At 38.9% G+C, this 22,845-nt stretch overlaps 1 protein-coding gene across 1 annotated transcript in view; it reads left to right on the top strand.

Moving 5' to 3' along the window:
* LOC108411298 (anti-Muellerian hormone type-2 receptor-like) overlaps positions 1-22,845 on the top strand; it is a 70,364-nt gene that overhangs the window by 17,212 nt on the left and 30,307 nt on the right. Inside the window, exons 3-7 of the mRNA XM_037532510.1 lie at positions 3,635-3,749; positions 3,887-4,044; positions 13,887-14,043; positions 20,332-20,468; positions 21,343-21,381. Of these exons, the coding sequence (XP_037388407.1) occupies positions 3,635-3,749; positions 3,887-4,044; positions 13,887-14,043; positions 20,332-20,468; positions 21,343-21,381 (606 nt within the window). The remainder of the gene's footprint in view (positions 1-3,634; positions 3,750-3,886; positions 4,045-13,886; positions 14,044-20,331; positions 20,469-21,342; positions 21,382-22,845) is intronic.

Below are 22,845 nucleotides of genomic sequence, written 5' to 3'. Positions count from 1 at the left end.
CACACATAACGCTTTAGTATGGATGGTTGCTATACCTCCACCCCAGCCACTTAAACAAGGGCTATGTACACATAACTGTAGCCTGTGGGGGTGGCTTCATTTAGAGCAAGTATTCTTCTGTTCTAATTCAAATTTCTGAGGCATAGAGTAGTAAAATCAAGATAAGTAGTAAGTTAATTTACAAAGCCTGCCTTAGATGCAAAATATTGTATGTTTATTTTTTATGCAAAATTTGGTATCAATCCAATACAAAGTAAATACAGGGCCAGCATCACCGATACTGATACTCATATCAGATACTGATACACTTTTTACATTTTAAAGCAGCTTATGCACTTTTATCCAGTGCAGAACACTGTGTCATAATTTATGAGGAGAATTTGTCGTCAGTGCTAAATCTGAAACATTTTCATGACCACTAAGAGATTTTGTATTTTTGCTTTGCACTGTTAATTATTTAATCATGTGCTTGGTAAAGGAGAGCAAATCTTTTTAGTCAAAAAAAAAAAAATACTGTAGTGAACTTGCAAACAAGAATTTGAACAAAACTATGACAGGATGTTTAAACATGCATTTTCCTTTCCTGTGGTTTTAAGTGACCCTTATTAGTCACACAACAAAGAAATTTCACCTCCGCATTTTGACCAATCTGTACATAGAAACACCACATGCAAGCAGAGAGCACACTTGCGTGGAGCAGTGGGCAACCCTATCCACAGCTCCCTGAGAGCAGTTGGGGGTTAGGTGCTTTGCTCAAGGATACTTCTGTCACGTACTGTTGGGGATCGAACTGGTGATCTTCCAGTCACAAAGCTGGTTCCCTGAACTTCAGTCCACCTCTGCCCCATTTTTGTTAAAAAATAAATAGTTACAAAACATTTTTTCCTTTCATTTCACTTTTCTGGCTTTTTGTAAAATAAACTAAGTGCATAAAACTTATATAAGAGAAGGCATGTTTTAAAACAGTTTTTGTTTTTCAGGCTTTGATGTAGAGGGCGGCACGGTGGCATGGTGGGTAGCGCTGTCGCCTCACAGCAAGGAGGGCCTGGGTTCGTTTCCCCGGTCCTCTCTGTGTGGAGTTTACATGTTCTCCCCGTGTCTGCGTGGGTTTCCTCCGGGTTCTCCGGTTTCCTCCCACAGTCCAAAGACATGCAGTCAGGCCAATTGGGTGTGCTAAATTGTCCCTAGGTGTGAGTGTGTGAGTGACTGTCTGTGTCTGTGTGTCTGCCCTGCGATGGACTGGCGACCTGTCCAGGGTGTATCCTGCCTTCCGCCCGAAGACTGCTGGGATAGGCTCCAGCTCCCCCCCGCGACCCTGACGGAGAAGCAGCTTAGAAAATGGATGCATGGATGGAAGGCTTTGATGTAGTTCCTTTTTGAAATTGCTGGCAGGAATGCTGCTGCTTTCTCTGCTCTATCTTGCTAGTCTCTTGTGGCTTTTTACATTTTCAATTCACAATGAATTAAAACCACTTTTGAAAGTCACTTCTTCTCTCATCGGATTTGCAAGACCTTTTGAAAGAACTCAATTCAGCCGATGAAACAACATGAGTATCAGTATGGCAGACTGTCAGCTATTGCATTGCTCTGAGTGCTTGTTTATGAGAAGTCAGTCTTGTGCTTGACAGAGAAGATTATACAGTTAGAGGTGTGCATCTGGAAGTTAGAAAAGAGCAGGGCTAGTCAACAGGGCTCAGACTCACTGAAGAGCTAGCATGCCCTCGATTGCAGCACTCATCTCCTATCCACGTGTTCAACAGGTTTGCCCCACTCAGTGGGACACCCTCTGTTGAAAGAGCTTGTTTATAGGTGATTCTATTTTACAGCTTGGATACCATTCAGCCTCGATTTAGCCTGTAGTTTAGCAGCCTGCTGGCCGGGCCCGTGTGCCCAGTAGTCTTGCTCGCAGTGCACCTCCGTCGGTCAGATGTATCACTCAGCAGTGGGGACTTGTGGCTTGTCACTTCAAAAATGCTAGAAAAAACAGTCAATGATTCTGACAGCATAAAGGATGGTGATTTACTGAAATGATGCTCAGAGATGCAGCGCAAGTGAATAAGACTCACATAGACAAATAACTGGAGAAATTTGCGTGGGGAAATAACATTCAGCTTCGTTTTTGATTCTGAGAAGCTCTTGTGTGCTAATGTAAAAACACCAGGTTTATCTATATACTGTTCAGTTCTGTTTTGAACTGTTTTGCACAATAATGATATTTTACATTTACTTAAACTGTAAAATTGGCTCTTACTGACTATGTTCTAGTAAATAATTAAATATATACAGTAAATAAACAAGCAGTGTTTTTCATTCATGTCTCAGAACACAGATTTTATCAAACTAAAATATTAAAGTTTAATTATATAAATACACTTTTAATATTTTTAAGTGAAATAGGTAAGTTAGTATCTGTATTGGTATCAAAAGGGAAAAAGGGGTATCAGTGCATCTCTAAACCATTTTGTAATGAACTTTGTAATGTCCTTTGTAATGAACACTTCCATGCATTTTGCAGGTGAGCTTGTTTATTTTTGAGCATGTTACTTAGATTGTGTGGTTAAAAACAATGGTGTCAAAGGTTAGTATGTATTTGTTATACTAAGTTAAAAGCTAAAGCTCTTTGAGTATGACAGATGCTAGATGATTAGCCTGTTATAGTGTCATGGCTGCAAGTAATTTTTAATCTGTGTGGTGATGATTCTAGAATCTTTTGAGTGATTTGAGTGATTGAGTGAGTTACTAAAAGCTTAGTTTGGAGAGACCACTGAATTGAGCTGTGCATTTTGTTTTATTTTTTATTTCATTTTATTTATAAATAATCTTCAGTGCATACCAAGATAATTAAATTGTTATTTTTATGCAAAAGGAATTGCTTGAAAATATCTGTACAGAGACTACTGCAAAGCATGAACAAGCCATTCTTCTTCCTATTGAGCATTTCCATCTATGTCTTGCAGATGCCATTTCTGGTCATTCAAGCTTTTTCAAGCTTTTTTTTTGACCCTTATTAGTCTGAGCTATTACAACACTTGTCAAACACACGTGTAATATGTAATACACATCTTGCATTTTTATGTATCTCATTTTTATTTATTGTCTACCTTATTTAAAAATGACTTATGTCAGACTTAAGCCATCCTTTTTAACAGGCAACTTTTAGGAAAATGAAAGAAAAAAATACAAAGGTTGTGTTAGCATGTCTTTTGTAATTACATATCAAAAACATATTGTATTGTGATGCAAAAAATGGGAATGCGTATTGTATCATAAAATTTGCGCATCGACACACTGTTAATGTAAACAGGTCAAAGCATCCAGTGCACATGAAAGTGAAAGTGATTGAATGCATTGGCATGCATTGGCTTTTGCTGAATGAAAACATCTGAATGTAAGATATGTATCTGTATATGTTGGCTTTGGGTTCAACTCTGAATAACAATCCTACCATGTGCTGAATTTTTACAGGTTTTTTTGAGATATATTGTACAGTACTAACTGGCATCCAACCTTATAGGAATACATAATACGTAAATTGTAATTTAGTTACTGTAAAGCTTGAAGGAATTTTACATGTTGTGTTTGTACTACTGTGTCCACTCCCTGTATTCTTATCCAGACATGTTTCTTGTTTAAGGGCTCTTTGAATGCATTCCTCTCCAGAACTGTTTGTGACTGGGCATCAGCAGTAAAACTAGCGCAGACACTATCAGAAGGATTGGCCTATCTCCATACAGACTTAAATAAGAATGGTGGGCACTTTTAATCCAATAGATGTTATATTTTTTTTATCAATATCAGTATTTAGTAACAGTACATAAACCTATTAAACACTTGCTCTTTCCAAAATGCATTTTTTGTGAACATTGTTCTTTGTTTTGTCTTGTAGGTGTGTATAAGCCAGCGATTGCTCATTGTGATCTGAGTAGTCGTAATGTTCTGGTGAGGGCTGATGGTTCTTGCGCCCTGTGTGACTTTGGTTGCTCCGTGGTGCTGCAGTGCTTTGGAAAAAGTCAGGCACTGAAGGTTCACTCGGGTGCTGCAGAGGTTGGTTCTTTCCATCCATGCCATCTCAAGGGAAAACAACATAAGATAATGATGCATCCATCTATTCTGATTTAACGACAGCTGAGTTTGAATTACCATTTTCTAACCACTGCTATTTCCTTGGTGACTCCAAGTATCTACAGACAAAAGTGTTTCCAGGCTGATGTAATTCTGCATCATTTCAGGGATGGGCTCTGCTTAGCATTTTTCTTCCAGAAAAACGTCTATGTATATGTGATTTATTAGTTTTTTCTTATACATGAGAATGTGTGAACATTTAGAACTCCCAACCTTCCATCTACAAAAGCTTCTATTGGTAGACAAGTGTAATTGCAGGTGAGTGATTTGTGAGATGCCCAAACTCCCACTTATTTGAAACTACAGCACAATTTTTTCATGACAGGTGGCAGAGATGGCAACTAAATTAGGTTCAATGTAAATGTAAGTAAAATTAACAAATGTAAACATTGATTTTTACAAAGCAAACAGTGGCTGACCTTGCCTTACTTGAAGCTTTGGCACACATTAGTTTGGCTGGAAATGTATTCTTGATATCAGAAATTTTATATGAACAAGTAAAAATGTTGTTTTAAAACTAATTAAAAAAATAAAAAATGTAAGAATGGCTACATATGCACATGCCTACTATCCTACAATAGTGCCACAATATTCAGTTCAGTTAAGCTTTATTGTTAATATACCAGCTGTACAGTTCATTAAAACACTATCTGGATACTTTTCCATGCAATGATTTAAAAAAAATGGACAATAGTGCAAAGACAATAGGCTTTGCTGGTCAGACATTTCTACATGTTTGATTTGCACATTCTGGACAAACAGTATGTGAAATATACAACATATGCAAATAATAAGCATTAACTGCACATTAGCAGGAGAAGTAGCCCAGCTGCTACTGTCTCCACCACTGCCGGAAGTCCAATAGTCCTGAAAGTCCTGAGATATTCTGGTTTAAAGACTTGGAAAACCCCTTTCAGATAATGTATCTTGAAGGTAGGAGGAACTTTTTGAAACCTAAAAGTGATCTGTAGCAGATACAGGATGACAGGCTTATGCATATCTTGTCTGTATTTATTATTCTCAACATCAGTGCATTTCTTTAGCACCATGGGGGGCTTTTGTCTCCCGATTTAAATTAGGAAAAAGCTCTTCTACATTAAACTTTTGAAGATTTTAAAAGACATTGCTTTTACCTAAGCTTTTACTTGAAGCATTTCACAGATATATTAGCATGTTGTTTACCTTTTAGCACATTATTAGTAGAGAATGCTGGTATTAAGTTGCTGTTTTCCATTTATAAAAACCCAGGTTATGCTGCTGCTGGTATTCACAGTCAGTGATATCTGATGTATCTAGGACTTTAGACTTGGAATGATTTCTTCAAGAAACTGGTTCCACCCACTACTAGTCATCAAGTGATAAGTTGATTCGTAATTATGCTGATAGTTAATGTAAGCAGTTAGGTCTTTTCATCTCTTAAAGTCCTAACCAACAGGAGAGCTCGATTAGCTATATCTACCTAAATACCGTGGAGAAAAACAATTCTTGATTACCAGATAACAAACAATAACAGAATACAGAACAGTAAGAGAATAAGGTTTTAACAATAGTAGAGTTTGTGCAGCAGCAACACCATCTGGAGGGTCAGTATGTGCAGGTGAAGTTTGCACAGCAGGAAGCTCCATCGTAGTCAGACTGGTCCAGGAGACAGGCGAGTAGTGTGTGCCTGATCAAGACAGATGAAGCAACTGCATTATGATGGGCAGTTGTTCCCCTTGGCAAAGAAAACACACAGAATTAATTTTTTAAGAGAGACTGATTAGAGTACCACAGTCAACAAACCTGAGTGAATGTGCAGCACCAACATCATAATACCATTTACATACAGTTTACCATAATACTTTATGTCCATGAATCCCCAGAACTGCACCATATATCTAACAGGAAAAAATTACCAATGGCTTGACAAAACAAGTAGATTTTTAGCTTAGATTTAATGTCTGAGGCTGTATCTGTTTTGTTGCTTTGTATGAAAATACTCTACCCCTTGATGTAACTTTATTAATTCTAGGTACTAATCGTAAGAGGGCACTTTGTGATCTAAGTAGGCTTGATGGTTCATAATAAGAGAAGTTCATTCAGGTACTCAGGGGCAAAGCCGTTTAAAAATGTGTATGTTAGTAAAAGAATTTTGTAATTAATGCAGAATTTAAGTGGCAGCCAGTGTAGGTTTGATGAAACTGGGCTGATATGGTCAAACTTTCTAGTTCCTGTAAAGACTAGCTGCAGTGTTCTGGACTAACTGAAGCTTATTTGGGCTTTTGCTGGAACACCCAGATAGAAGGGCACAGTAATGCAGCCTTGAGGTAAAATATTTGCACTACTTATTCCCAGAGACCTTCTGTATGTGCCTAATGTCACTTTAATGTTAATTTCAGGACCTTCTTATATTTATATTCTTTATTTATTATTCTATTTTTTTACACAGATGTTTATATTTATGATTAGTATTGTTTTTTTAGTGTATATTTAAATGTACACTTTTCCTGTTTACCATCTATTTGTTATTGCTACACCATGGGGTCTGAGAGTAATGCAATTTCAGTACACTATACATCCTATACATATTGTAGTAATGACAATATAGCTGGGGGTTCAATCCCCACCAGGGCAAAAACCCTACACTATACCAATAAGAGTCCTTGGGCAAGACTCCTAAGACCGCCTTGGCCTACCTATGTAAAAATGATCAAATTGTAAGTCGCTCTGGATAAGAGCATCAGCCAATTGCCATAAATGTAAATGCAGATTATCATCTGGTTTGGTCAATATACATAATTGTGTTTCATCAACATAGCAGTAGAAATCAATGTTGTGTTTCCTATTAATGGTACCCAGTCGCTGCATACATAACATGACTAATAGAGGTCCTGAAACAGAGCCTTGTGGAACATAATTTGCTTTTGTAAGAGCAGATCGACACTGTTTAAGTTCCGGGTTGTTTGGACTGATTAGGTATGCTTGTATACAGCATTGTATATGCTTCTATAAATTCACATTTTTTCCATTAGAATGGGGTGAAAAGTTACACATACTGTATGTCTACTGTATGTTACTTCATGTTACTTACTACTGTACTTCTGCTTGACCGAAAAACCTTGCATAGCCTGCCTCAGCAATATAGTGTATATTGAACCGTAGTCCTCTGTGTGGTATTTTATTGTCCCTCTCTCATCCCACAGTCTCCCTTTCATTTTGGCTCCTACACAAGCCCTATTTATTTCCTTGCACTGCAGCCATCAAACTTCATGTTACTTACTACTGTACTTCTGCTTGACCGAAAAACCTTGCATAGCCTGCCTCAGAGCAGCCTCCGAGCACGAATTTATTGTTCTTCTGACCCACACTCATCAGTTTATTTTTTCTTATCGCTCGTTTCTCCCTCATCCCATTCATTTTTGCCCCACACAAACCCATATTTTTCTTTGCTGGAGAGCCACCGAACTGCTTGTACTCACTCAGGGCAGGTCACTAAGCTCTAATCCATAACCATACTGCCCTATGTGATGTTTTTTCATCCCTGATTCCTTCCATAGACTCCCATTAATTTTTGCCCCACACATGCCCTATTATTTCTTTGCCCAATCGCCATCAATTACATGTACTCTTTCAGGGCAGGCCTAAGCTCCAATCCAAAGCTACACTATATTGCCAAAAGTATTCACTCACCCATCCAAGTCATTGCATTCAGGTTTTCCAATCACTTCCATGGCCACAGGTGTAAAAAAAATGAGCAACTAGGCTTGCAGACTGCTTCTACAAACAATTGTGACAGAATGGGTTGCTCTCAGGAGCTCAGTGAATTCCAGCATAGTACCATGATAGGATGCCACAAGTGCAACAAGTCCAGTCAAGAAATTTCCTTGCTACTAAATATTCCACAATCAACTATCAGTGGTATTATAACAAAGTGGAAGTGATTGGGAACAACAGCAACTCAGCCACGAAGTGGTAGGCCACTCTGGAGTGACAATTCACATTTCTCCTTCTGGCAATCTGATAGACGAGTTTGGCAGTTGCCAGGAGAATGGTACTTATCTGACTGCATTGTGCCAAGCTTGGTGGAGGGGGATTATGGTGTGTGGTTGTTTTTCAGGAGTTGGGCTCAGCACCTTAGTTCCAGTGAAAGGAATTCTTAATGCTTCTGCAGACCAGGAGATTTTGGACAATTTCATACTCCCAAAATTGTGGGGGATACAATTCCGGGATGGCCTATTCCTGTTCCAACACGACTGCAAACCAGTGCACAAAGCAAGTTTCATAAAGACATGGATGAGCGATTTTGGTGTGGAAGAATTTGACTGGCCTCCACCTGTCCTGACCTCCACCTGACAGAACACCTTGTGAGCCAGGCCTTCTTGTCCAACATCAGTGTCGGACATCACAAATGCGCTTAGGGAAGAATGGTCAAAAACATACTCATAAACCTTGTGGATAGCCTTCTCAGAAGAGTCTAAGCTGTTATAGCTGCAAAATAATCAATATGATGTGCTGACATCATATTAAACACTATGGATTAAGAATGGGATATCACTGAAGTTCATATGCGTGTGAAGGCAGATGAGCGAATACTTCTGGCAATAAAGTGTATATTGAACCGCAGTCCTCTGTGTGGTACTTTATTGTCCCTCTCTCATCCCATAGTCTCCCTTTCATTTTGGCTCCTACACAAGCCCTATTTATTTCCTTGCTCTGCAGCCATCAAACGTCATGTTACTTACTCAGGGTTGGTGCCCAAACTCTAAGCCACAGCCATATAAACCAGCACTAATCTTTTTATTTTTTCATTTTTGTTCCTCCATTAGATTTCTATTCTTTTTTAGCAAAAACCTACCAACCAATTGAAAACCACCTAACAACCACTCAGTAAACACTCTGTACACCATGGAAACATTCTAGCAACACCATAGTCACCAGTACATACCATAGCACCCACATTTAGCCATGTAGAAAATCTTTGATCTTGCCATGGAAGAGAGTCAGGCTTGGGCTGGCTTTTGCTGAGATAATGATGGTTTTATTAAAAAGACAGCGCTCAATATTACCTGCCTTAGTGTCACCCCAGTCTAAACAGCAGCTCAGACGCAAAGCTTTTATGCTATGCAACGGACCCCCCCAACTCCCAATAGAATGGGACATTTGAATCCTGTCTAAAATACCTTACTATGTTCTGCCCAGAACATCCTCCTTAAGGGTGATGTAAGGCCATTTGGAGTAAATGTTCAAATATGAGAACAGACAAGAAGGTGGCTTCTTTAAACCCTTCAGCATTATTACTGTTTAACAATGGGTAACATTTAAAGCAAAGTAATTAGAAAACTAGAAAATAAATCAAAGTAAACAAGTCCCAACAGCCACCATCTGGGATTTCATAACAATGACCTAGCAAAACCATAGAAATCACTTGGGATAATATAGCAACCATCTAATAACACTCTATCTGGGATACCATGGCAACACCCTAGCAACAATAGCAACCACCTAGCAACATCTTTAAAATGCAAAATTAGTGATCAATCACTCCACATTTTCTTCAGGAAATGTGCTTTAGTATTCACATGCTCTCTTTCTCTGGCTCATGTGCACTTATGCTCCCTCTCTCTCCCTTACTCACATGCACACTATGTTAATAGCCATTTAACTCATATTGACTGTAATATTACTGATAATTAGTTGATTCTTTCATTAGTGTCTTAGATTACATTGTGTGTTTATAAATGTTTCATTTGTTTTAACCAAGTTGTCTGTCTTGGTAGCATGCAAATACTGTTTCCTGTTAATCTACATAAACAATCACATTCATTAAAACCTTCAGACACCTTACTGTCAGTGTACAACTCAATCGAGTCTGGTTTGACATCTATCTTCTCTGTAGTAAGCTCTGCCAGTTCAGCAGATAAAACAGCAGCCCCTAGCTCCAAACAGGGAACTGTATGTGGTAGGTGCCAATTTTTGCCTTCCCAAGAATGAACACGGTCTTGCATGCTCCACTGGTATCTGTCACCTTCAGATAAGCCACTGCTGCAGTTGTACCTGAGAACACATGAATCTCAGATGGGAGCAGTTGTGGGCTGGAGGCTAGTGAACCAGCCCTGTGACAGGAAGGTTGCTGGTTCGATCCCCTTGACCCCCAATTGCTCCCTGGGCGCCATGGAGAGTGTGTGTTCACTAGTGTGCGTGTATGTGGGTGTTTCACTGCACGGATGGGTTAAATGCAGAGGTCTAATTTCACAGTGTGCAAACACAGTGACAAATGATTGTTTCAAAAAAAAAAAAATCTCTCCCTTTGGGCCTTGGAGAGTGAAAGGTTCACATACGTTCTAGGCATTTCCAATTGTATCAGATGGTGTAATGAGCTCTTCCATGCTTCCCACTCAGCCTTTTTCTCTAATGGTAGTGGAGCATCCCAGTCCACAGACTCAGAAATTAATTGGCACAGCAGAAACGTTCCCTGAATTGTAACGGGAGACACAAATCCAATAGGATCAAAAATAATATTTACTGTGGCCAAAGCTCCTCTACGTGTGAAGGGCTTTTCATCTGTAGCAATACAGGATACAAAGGCATCACTGTTGAGAGCCCAACCCATTCTGTGAGTAGGAAGAGTGTCCACTTCTGGATCCAGGTCTTTTAAATCCTTTGCATGATCTTTCACTAGGAATTCCATCATAACTGCAGGACACTTTGAGGCTATCTTGTGAAGCCAGGTGAAGGACTATTACCAAACAAGTGGACTCTCATTTTGTACTCAGCTACCTCCTTTGTTATGTCATTCTCTCTGAACCACAGAAATAGTAAAAAAATAACAATTATCTTATTTCACTAAAAAACTGGAATATTTGTTCAATATCGCGAGTTATAGCAACTGCCTCCTGATGGAAGCATAGCCAGACCCCTAACATTGTGATGTTCAAATCAGGACCTCACAGGAGTAGCTGGTTTAAAGACACACTTTTGTCCTGTGTGCTTGAGTCAAAAACAACTCTGATTTGGACTGGTTTATGGGGATGGTAAACACCAAAAAGAGGCAGATACTAGACTTCTTCTCCATCTTTGAGAGTTGGTGCGAACACACATTATATATATGGGTCATTCCACTAGAATGGTTCAAATTGGACTTTGACATTTTCAAATTTTTTGCTTAAATGTATCATTGATATGTATACCTCACAGTCAAACATGTAACGGGGTTGAGTGTGACGGGGTTGTGATTTTTGCACAAAATGGCCGCTGCTCTACATACTGTATACCAGAGAGAGAGCACATGGCATGCATGAGATTCAGAATTAGCATATAGTTTTGAAATAAAAAAAACTTTTTTTATAAGTAATAGTTTTCTATCTTTTTTCATGTGACGGTGTTGAGTCACTGAGTTTGGCGACCACAATATCACAAGATAAATGACCAAAATTAAATAAAAGAAGGAAGCCACTTGCCTGTCTTTGCTGTCCTGTTGTCCAAAAGACTTGAGTGATGTCACTTCTTGATGTATATGGATCATATGGACCATTGTTTTTGTGGGGGAGATTCATTTGTGTTACGGGGTTGAGGGGTTACTTAGGTACAGAACTAAATAATGTGATTTTAATAAATAATTATCAATTAATTTTAAAAATAATATCACAAACAATTAAACACAGACAGTTGTTTAGGTTGACATCAAAATATATGGACTTTTTTATAGTTGTATTTGGTATATTCTAAGTATACTTTCGTTGAAGGCCATGAGGGACATGACAAAATAGGTGGTGTCAGCAAAAATAAATAAATAAACAAAGTTCTCATAAAAAGATCAAAAAAAAAAAAAATACACTGTATTAAAGGAGATATTTCAATGTATGTGTAAAGCTGTTAAAATATAGATTTTTGTGACCCAGTAGATAAAATACACCTAAAGAGGAGATGAGGACTCAAAATGTGCCATTTCCATGGAATGACCCATATATATATATATATATATATATATATATATATATATATATATATATATATGTATACACACACACACACGACGGCCCGCCTGCCTCCACGGACGTCGCTGCAGGCCCGTCTGTCTCTGCGGACGTCACAGTTCCTTTGTTCCCGCCCATCTTGTTTCCCTCATCCAGTTGTGCCTCCAGTCATCTGTCGTTCAGCGTTATTTTGTGTTGTGCCTCCTCGTCCTCCCTCCCGGCCCGTGTTTTGTCCTCAGTCTGTTTGGGTTTCATCTGTTCCTGTGTCTGGTGCTGTCTCATCTGTTTCCTCTCTTGTTCCTGTTTCTGTGCCTTTGGCTTCTGCTCCTGCTCCTGTGCCTGTTCATGCTTCTGTGCCTGTTTCTGTTTCTGCTCCCACTTCTGTTTCTGTGCCTTCTGCTACTGTTCCTGTTTCTGCTTCTGTTCCTATTCCTGTGTCTGTGCCTTCAGCTCCTGTCCCCTGTCTTGTCCCTGTTTTTGGTCTCTTGTGTCTGTGTTTGGTTTTCTGTTTTGTTTTGTTTGGCGCGCCTCATTGTTGCGTGCCTTTTGAGGGGGAGGTGTTTCAGTCTTCCATGTGCGTCCGTTTACATGTCCATGTGCTTCTTTGTGTGTCTGATGTAAGGTTAGTGTTCTAAGTATATGTTTTGTTTGAAGAGTTTTGTTTCATTTGTGTCATTTCGTTTGGGGTTCTATGTTCATTTGTCATGTCTATCCCTCCTGCTCTCCGAATTGGCTCTTTGACCATGGCACTGTTCTGACTATGACCCTGGATTTGCCCTCAATAAATCTCTCTTATCTCCATGTATGCATCCGCCTCCTCACTCCACGTTACAGCCTCACATTTCAACTGAGATGGCCCGGCCACTGTGGTAGTCAAACATTCTGTGGTAACACATGCAGAATGTGGCTTGCCATTGTCATGCTGAAATAAGCATGGACTTCCATGAAAACACAGTATCTAAAGGTTATCATGTGCTGCTATTTCACAGATGTAGCCATACCATGGGCACTAATATATCCCCATACCATGACAGACTCTATTAGTCTTAACTTGCATCTGTGGATGCAGTGTGCACAGTGTTAACTGATCATAATTTGTCAGAATATTCCCAAGGCCATGCCATGATATCAATCACATAGACATGCCGGTTTTTAATTAAGTGCTGTCTGAGGGATCGAAAATCACAGGCATTCACTTCTGGACTTTGGTGTTGCTCTTAAAACATTGATATTTTTTGTGGATTCCCTGAATACAGTGAATGCACTGTAGAGGGTAAAGTACCCAAAATCCTGAAAATGGTCATTCAGTAATGTTCTTTAACTGTTGTTTTTTTCCTTTGCATGGCCAACCTTAACCCAACCTTGCTAATATGAAACTAGACCTTTCCTGGATGCTCCTTATATACCCAGGTGTTTACATCAGCTCTTTTCCAAATGCCTTCTGAACATTTAACGTTTTCTGTTCTTAAACTGCCCCTGTCCCAAATCTTTTAGAATGTGTTGCAGGGAACCTTTTCACAATGAGCCCATGTTTACATAAAACAGTGAAGCTTTTATGTATTTTAGTTTAAAATATTAATAAACTTGTATTTTACTGCTTTATTTAAATGTAAGTCTATTTACAAATCAAAGCTTTCAGTTTTTATTTGCATTTTACATACTGTCCTAATGTTTTTGGAATGCTGCTTGTAGATACAGCTATATCCTTGACAAGTAAGGCTAATGATGATATTGAATGAAATGGACTTAAGAAATCTGAGGATTTACTTTGGTGAGAATGAAATGCTAACTCTTTGTTCTTGACAATTACAGGGCTCAGTTCAAATGGGGACTCTCCGCTATATGTCACCAGAAATCCTGGAAGGATGTGTGAATCTGAGCAGTGATTGGTGTTTGCTACAGGGAGATGTGTATTCCTTAGGACTGTTGCTTTGGGAGTTGCTCATGCGTTGCTCGGACCTCTGCAAAGGTATAAATCATTTAGTGATTATTAGAACTATACTACTTAAACTTGGAATGAATGACTTTGAGGTCTTAATATTGCCTGCATATGCTGCATATTGGGGGCTGTCATGGGCTGGAGGTTAGGGAACTAGCCCTGTGATCGAAAGGCTGCCGGTTTGATCCCCAGAGCCAACAGTTCATGACTGAGTGTGCTCACTGACCCCTAGTGTGTGTGTTCACTAGTATGTATGTGGTGTTTCACTGCATGGATGAAATTTCCCTGTCATGGAAGTAATAAGGGTCACTTGATCTTAATTCAAAAGACAAGTATGCTGTTTGAATCATGTTAGTAGTGTAGTATCTAGATTATTGTGATCAGGTGTGTGTCTTTTTCTGTTTTCTTTTTCTGTGATTTTTTCTCTGTAATTTAGAAGTTTTTAATCTTTTTGTGTCTGTATACCTTGGCACTCTACAAAGGAAGTATAAAATGTGTGGAAAACTGCAGATAGGTCTTATAAGTAGTACTTGTCTTGTTTTTTTTTCATACAAACCTTTAATATTCTTTGTTTAAAAGAACACTTAATATTAGTATCACCAGTGTGTATACACTGAGACTTTAAATACAGCATATGTAGCAAATGTAAATATTGTGCTCTGATGAGATCCAATGTCTGATCGCAGTAACTACAGTTGAAAAAAAAACAAGTGTAAAATTATAATAGGATATTAATGCCTGTCTTCAGTGATAGCAGAGAAGGGAAGTGTTCAGAGACCTTGCAGCAACATTTAGGGCATCATATCCTTTCAAAGAGGGTGTGTAAAATGATTATTTATTATCGCCCAGTGCTAATTATTAGCTTCTTATTTGAATTTTCCTATTTCACCTCAAATGGTGCAGCACTTACATTCTGGCACCTTAAGCTAGCTACTGAAACATTAGCATGCTATTAGTGATGTTTTATGCTTGTTATGAGTAAAACGACCATAATACATTGAAACAACTTGAAACTAAGATAATACAATAGTTACTGTAATTTTTTAACAGAGAAAATTCTCACATTTGTGGGTTTCTTTGATCTTGTGCAGCCATCTTGCCATTTTTTCTTTTTTTTCCATAACACACCATTTGGAGTGTGCCTCTGAAGAGCCTTCGTTTGAAGGGCCATGTAGCCCTAACACTTCGCCTTACCCCTCACTATCATCAAACATTGGGTCACCCTAACCCTAGATGTGAACGCGCAAAACGGGGCTAGAGGCCAAATGGTAGGGGCAAGTGATGAAATGGGTTTGGGCCTAATCTCATTCTTGACTCTGCCCTGTCTTTGATGGTCTTGACTATAACTCTTGTAATTACACACTCCAAATTCTATGATGCTTAATAATGCTGACAGTACAAGGAAAATTGTAAATTTACAGCTGCAGGATTAAAATGTGAGATGTTCTGATGATACAGCAGAGTGATTTGTGGCATTAGCCAATAACTGTACTTTTTTACAGCCCTGAAACCATGGGGTTACACCTTTTATCTCTTTTGTCCACCAATCCCCAGTTAAATAAATGCCATTCCATATTTGGATGCAACAGTTTTACTGTTTGCGGTGCTATTGTAGGTTGGAGCAAAGACATTGTAATAGGAGAAGGGGACAGTTAACAAGTGTTTAAATAAATATAAATGGGACAGCACATGATACTCAACAGTAACAAGTGTTGACTTATGGATTTGTTGTAGACATTATTAAGAATAAGAAACTTGCAGTCTAACAGACAGACAGAAGCCTCAAGGTTATGTACCCATGGCAGAGAGGCACAGGAAACGTACACAACACTCTATGTTGATGAGTGATGACCTGACAGAATGATTATTCTGATAAACAGAATCAGACACAATAAGCAGATAGGAGTTACACATTTACCCCATTCTAGCAACCCCCTCTGTGATCATGTATGAAAGAAAATGATCATTAAAACATACCTTGATTAAATGCTAATTAATTATGTAAAACTACCATACTAGCAATCCTACTAAGGCTAATCTTAAACATACTTACTTCTAAAAAGCTTAGAATGCACTTGGGAGAAGCAGTTACAGAAGTGTGATTCATCACTTCAAGGAAACACCTCTCCACTGCTCTGGAGTACAGTGGCTGTGCTTTACATCATTGCATTCGATGCTTTGCATTGCGCTTGGCGATGTAAGGCTTGGATACAGCTGCTCGGCCTTGGAAACTCATTCCATGAAGCTCTCTATGCACTGTTCTTGAGCTAATCTGAAGGCCACATGAAGTTTGGAGTTCTGTAGGGATTTACTCTGCAGTATATGGCTATGTCATATAACGACATATATGGCTATGTCATTTCTGGGTGTTGTTGATATATGGCTTTCGCTTCGCTTTGAGTTTTAACTTGCACTTGTAGATGGAGCGACGAACTGTGTTCACTGACAGTGGCTTCCTGAAGTGTTCCTGAGCCCATGTGGTAATATCCGTTACAGAATGATGTCGGTTTTTCATGCAGTGCCGCCTGAGGGATCGAAGGTTATGGCATTCAATGTTGGGTTTCTGCCTGGCCACTTACTTGCAGAGATTTCACCAGATTCTTCTGAATCTTTTGATGATATTATGGACTGTAGATGATGAAATCCCTAAATTCCTTGCTATTGCACGCTGAGAAACATTGTTCTTAAACTGTTGTACTATTAGCTCACGCAGTTGTTCACAAAGTGGTGAACCTTGCCCCATCCTTGCTTGTGAACGACTGAGCCTTTCAGGGATGCTCCCTTTATACCTAATCATGACACTCACCTGTTTCTAATTAACCTGTTCACCTGTGGAATGTTCCAAACAGGTGTTTTATGAGCATTACTCAACTTTCCCAGTCTTTTGTTGCCCATGTCCCAACCTCTTTGGAATGTGTTACAGGCATCAAATTCAAAATGAGTTAATATTTGCAAAAAACATTGAAGTTTATCCGTTTGAACATTAAATATTTTGTCTTTATAGTAGCAAGCAAGCAAGCAAAATGTATTTATATAGCGCTTTTTACAACAGGTGTTGTCACAAAGCAGCTTTACAGAACAATCAGTATTACAGAGAGAAGAGAAAAGAAGAAAGAAAATCCGGGTCCGAGCCCCCATGAGCAAGCCAGCGGTGGCAAGGAAAAACTCCCTAAAAGAGGAAGAAACCTTGAGAGGAACCAAGACTCAGAAGGGGAACCCATCCTCCTATGGTCGACACCGGATAGCAAACATTATTAGTATGAAGTATTATAGTAAAGTGGGAAAAGAAAGAGAAAGATCTGAGGGTGAGGACTGCACAGCGCTGTACAGCAAGAAGCTCAGTGGTGGTCAAACCGGTCCAGAAGGCTGGTGAGCAGCGGCACCAATCAAGGCAGTAGAGGCAACAGCATCAGGCGCACAGGATGGGCAGTCTGATCAGCTCGGCAGAGAAAGGAGAAGAAAAAACAGAGTTAGTACTGTAAAGAGTGGCTGACCACAGATTACAGTAAAACAGAGCAGTGTAGACTCCAGCAGGTCTAGACCTGACAGGGAAGACTAGTCACCAAATGCTTGACTGTACAAATAAGTTTTTAGCCTAGACTTAAAGATTGGGGCTGTGTCTGATTCCCGAACATTGGCAGGAAGATTATTCCAGAGCTGGGGGGCTTTGTATGAGAAAGCTCTCCCCCCTGATGTAGCTTTATTAATTCTAGGTACCAGTAGTAAGCCAGCACCTTGTGATCTAAGTAGGCGTGATGGTTCATAGTGGGAGAGGAGCTCACTCAGGTACTGAGGGGCGAGCCCGTTTAGAGCTTTATAAGTCAGTAATAGAATTTTATAATCAATGCGAAATTTAACTGGTAACCAGTGCAGGGCTAATAAAACTGGACTAATATGGTCAAACTTCCTAGTTCTTGTGAGGACTCTGGCTGCAGCGTTCTGGACTAGCTGAAGCTTGTTAAGGCTTTTGCTGGGACATCCAGACAGCAGGGCATTACAATAATCTAGCCTTGAAGTGATAAATGCATGAACTAGCTTTTCTGCATCCTGTAGAGATAATGAATTTCTTAATTTAGCGATATTGCGGAGATGCAGGAAGGCTGTTCTAGTGATATTAGATATATGTTTGTCGAAGGAGAGATCAGCGTCTATCATGACACCAAGATTTTTAACAGATAGGCTTGATGAAACTGAGAGATTGTTAAGTTTTAGTGTTGAGTTAGACAGTCTGTTTCTGGCTAATTTTGGACCAAGAAGCAGGACCTCTGTTTTATCTGAGTTAAGTAACAGAAAATTATTTGACATCCAATCTTTTATGTCTTTTATACAGTCCTCAATCTTGCCAAGTTTAATTTTATCATTCGGTTTACTTGATATATATAACTGGGTGTCATCTGCATAACAGTGGAAATTTATGCCGTGTTTACTGATAATGGTGCCTAGTGGTAGCATATATATTGTAAATAATATAGGTGCTAAAACAGAGCCTTGTGGAACACCATAAATTACTTTTGCACGAACAGATGATTCACCCTTTACATTAACAAACTGATATCGATCGGTGAGGTAGGACCTGAACCAGGAAAGAGCTGTTCCTGTTAGTGTATACAATAGTGTATTCAATTGAATATAGGTTGAAAAGGATTTGCAAATCATCGTATTCTGTTTATATTTATGTTTTATACAACATCCCAGCTTCATTGGAATTGGGGTTGTAGTTTTAAAAATAAAGTGTATCTGCTGCTGAGAGGGGGAGCAGTGACTTCATCCAAAGGGTCTGATTCTTTGTTTATACTAGCATGATCAAGCCATACTTGCCTAAATCTTTCTTCATAGCCTCTCACTGTTTCATTCACATTCTGTAAACTCTCTGCAATTTTATTCACTCTCTTGTTTGTCTTTCAAGAGGACAGATAAAATCATCACACTGTTACAAGAATGTAGCCGATAAATTTGCTTTAGACGTTTTGCTTTTTCCCATGCTTTTCTTTGGGATTTGTAAATGTTTGTCAGTGACTTGGATCACTTGTCAATCAAATCAGGAGTGTACAGTTCATTATAGTGCCTGATTTCAGAATACACTTTCTTTCGTCTTTGGACTTGTGTGTTAGATATTTGTTCTGGTGTCCCATCTTTTTCTTGTTTATTCTGGGACGATGAAACTTCTACATCATCAGAAGGATTTGATTTTGGCTTGATTCATCACTTTGAACTGTGACTCCTTCACCCTTCATCTTAATTTGGGAGTTTTACTTTTACTGGAACTGTGTAACTCAGGCATTAGGAGTCGAATCATCGTCACATGTTTCTGAATCATCTTGAGTTGATCAACAATGAATAGTCTGCATCCCTTTCAACATAAGCAATATAAACCATTTAGCTGCTAATTTCTGATGTTTAGAAATTGCTGTTTTGAGATCCTCATTGGATACGATGATTTCTGACATGACTTTTTGGTTGTTCCCTTACAGCTGAATTCTCAGGCATTTTGGATGTGGCAGTCCAACACATTAGCTTTTCTCAGCTTCCTATTCAACCGAGCAGTTTCCAACTTTAGGTTGTTAACCTCAGCCACATGCTCTTTTCAGCTGTTTCTGAATGAACCTTTTCAACCAAACCAAAGACTTTTGTCTGTTCTATCTTGATTTTATTTCTCAGCTGCTCATCCTGAAACTGACTCATGTGAAGACAGATCTTGGCAGCAAGTAGAACATGCAATGAGACTTCTCAAACACCCAGCAGTTTCACTCCAGCAGGTTCAAGCCAATGGCATTCAGCACATACACTTGTTTTGGCTTTTCTTAGTGAGTGTTAGGCTAATCAACATTTCAGTAATTTCAGGCGGGTTTCCAATAAATTTCTAATACATTTGTGTTGGGCTAACATTATAGTTTAAGCTTTAGCCTAAAACAAATTTTGTTGTGTTTTTGAACATATCCCTGCTGTAAAACGCAAACCATTAAGCAGTACTTTTGGTTCCCAATGGTTTTTATAATGTGTTTTGGTTTTTAAATGGGTTTAAATTAATATCACAGTATAAATGATCCTAATGGATTTAATCTGGTTTAACTAGTTACCAATGGCTAATTCCAGATGCATTTGATAGTTTCCTAATGGGATCTAAAACTGTACTACAGGAAACTATTGGTCTCTATTGGAAACCATGAACCCAATTGACATTAGAAAGCAAAACCATTAGGTTATAATCCTAATGTCTTCTAATGGTCTTTTTTTCAGCAGGATAGACATTCACAGGGTAAATACTGATAGGGTGATTGATTTGCTGTCTGTCCTTACTATGTTCTATCCCTCTCCCAGATTCTCAGATCCCAGCACATATGTTGCCTTATGAAGCTGAACTGGGATTCAGTCCCTCTCTTGAAGATCTTCTTGCTTTTGTGTCAGAGCAAAGAGCACGTCCAATGATACCGCCCCAGTGGTGCCAAGTTTTTGAGGTAACAAAGGGCTTGCAAGGGGACTATAATAATTTTGACAGTCTGTGGCCTTAAATAATTTCTCTATTTATCTAAAATGAACTGCAACTTTAAAAAAAAAAAATTTTTAAAAAGTACAGTTACTGGTACTGGCATGTTGCATGGTGCAGTTCCTCTTCATAGTGCTGATGTAGGAGAACACACTGGAAGTATACAACACACGCACACACACACACACACACACACACCTTCTAAGTTGCTTATCCTTATGGGTTGTGGGGGGGGGGGCTGGAGTAGTATACATAAAGTAAATATTTTAGGTACATTTTTGTTTGCCATTCCGTATACCAAGATTTAGATATGGCTATCATTTATTGTAGTTTGTTGGGGTTAAATACTTGTCTGATACAATACTATTGTATTATTATTATTATTATTATTATTTTGTAATTATTTAAATAATTTGGCTGCTTTAACTTCCACTTCATGTGGAGTGGTTTGTTTAATTTGTTTAAACTCATGTTCAGTAAATAGTACAAAGGTTGTTTGCATTGTCATACTACATATAGCTGGAAACACTAAACAGTGAGTGAGAAGAGACTATAAGGTATTTTTAAAGAACCCCTGACTGACCATCTCATTGTGCCCGATAGTCACTGTAAAATTTTAGGTTTGTATCTTAATTTACAGTGAGAGGTAACAAGTATTCGGATACATTTTTGGCTTATAATATACCTTCAGTGGTCATCCTCACATTGCAGAGTGAGATGTGGCCCTGGATCAACAGAGAAGGTGCTTAAATTGAATTTGAATTTGTTCAACTAATCACAAAGTTCTTGCTATGATATCACCATATGCCACCAGGGCTTTCTTTTTTATCTTTTTCCAACCACAGCAGAGTGAAGCTCCAGCTAATCTGCATTTCCTGGAGAAAGTAAGAAATTTCTTTTAGAAGTTCCTTCTAAATGCTTAGATAATGCTTAATGCTTAATATGCTTAATAATATATTACTTGTTTTTCCTACACATATACATTTTTACTGTACATAGCCTTAGTTTGGTTTGATAATGTCTCATCTGCTTGGAATGCTAAGTAGTTACGCTATCTGGCTAGCCTAATGATGAGCCTGAGTACTCATTTAATGCCCTGTTTACAATTTAGCTTGGAAATATGTCTTCCAACATTTTTCCATACATTTAAAGTAACAAAGTTACTTTAGCTTGTTTGTAGCTATGAAGCTAGCTAGCACACTTAGACCTTTACTGTTAAAAAACTGCCTTGTATTTCCTTGAGGACATTATACATTCACTGGCCACTTTATTAGGTACACCTTGCTAGTAAAAGGTTGGACTCCTTCTGCCTTCAGAAGTGCCTTAATTCTTTTTGCCATACTTTTAATTAGGTGTTGGAAACATTCCTCAGAGATTTTGGTACTTATTGACATGATAGTATCACACCGTGGCTGCAGATCTATGATGCAAATCTCCCGTTCCACCACATCCCAAAGCTGCTCTATTGGATTGAAAACTGGTGACTGTGCAGGCCATTGGAGTACAGTGAACTCATTATCATTTTTAAGAAACCAGTTTGAGAAGATATGAGCTTTGTGACATGGTGCATTATCCTGCTGGAAGTAGCCAGAAGTCAGAAGATAGGTACACTGTGGTCATAAAGGGATGGACATGGTCAGCATCAATACTCACGTAGGTTGCAGCATTTAAATGATGCTCAATTGGTACCAAGGGGCCCAAAGTGTGTCAAGAAAATATCCCCCACACCATTACACCACCACCACCAGCCTGAACCATTGATACAATGCAGGATGGATCAATGCTTTCATGTTGTTTATGCCAAATTCTGACCCCACCATCAGAATGTTGCAGCTGAAATCAAGAATCCTCAGACCAGGCAACATTTTTCCAATCTTCTATTGTCCAGTTTTGGTGAGCCCATGCAAATTGTAGTCTGTTTCCTGTTGATAGGAGTGGCACCCAGTGTGGTCTTCTGCTACTGTAACCCATCTTCTTCAAGGTTTGACGTGTTGTCAAGAGGCTTTTATTATCATTTCATCTATGTACAAGTACACAGTGGAGTGAAATTACGTTCCTCCAGGAACAACACGGTGCAACAAGGAACAAAAAGTACAAAGTGCGAACGTGCAGACATAGTGTGCAAGGACAGGACAGTGCAGCGACACAACACTCATTCTGGACATGAGGTAGTGGAATAAGGTGCAGAAATATTAACATGCTGTGATCTGTGAGTCACGCAGTCAGATGACATACATAACCACAGCAGTTTGTGAGGTAGAAAAAACCTGAGTAAAACAGTGAAAACACAGTGTAGCAGCAATGTTCCAGGTGCAAGTAGAGCATCAAAAGAGTTGTGTGTGTGGAGT

The sequence above is a fragment of the Pygocentrus nattereri genome, chromosome 21 (genome assembly GCF_015220715.1).
Source record: "Pygocentrus nattereri isolate fPygNat1 chromosome 21, fPygNat1.pri, whole genome shotgun sequence".
In the NCBI taxonomy this organism is placed as follows: domain Eukaryota; kingdom Metazoa; phylum Chordata; class Actinopteri; order Characiformes; family Serrasalmidae; genus Pygocentrus; species Pygocentrus nattereri.
Note: the sequence above shows the minus strand (reverse complement) of the source record. Positions and strands in the feature narration are given on the sequence as shown.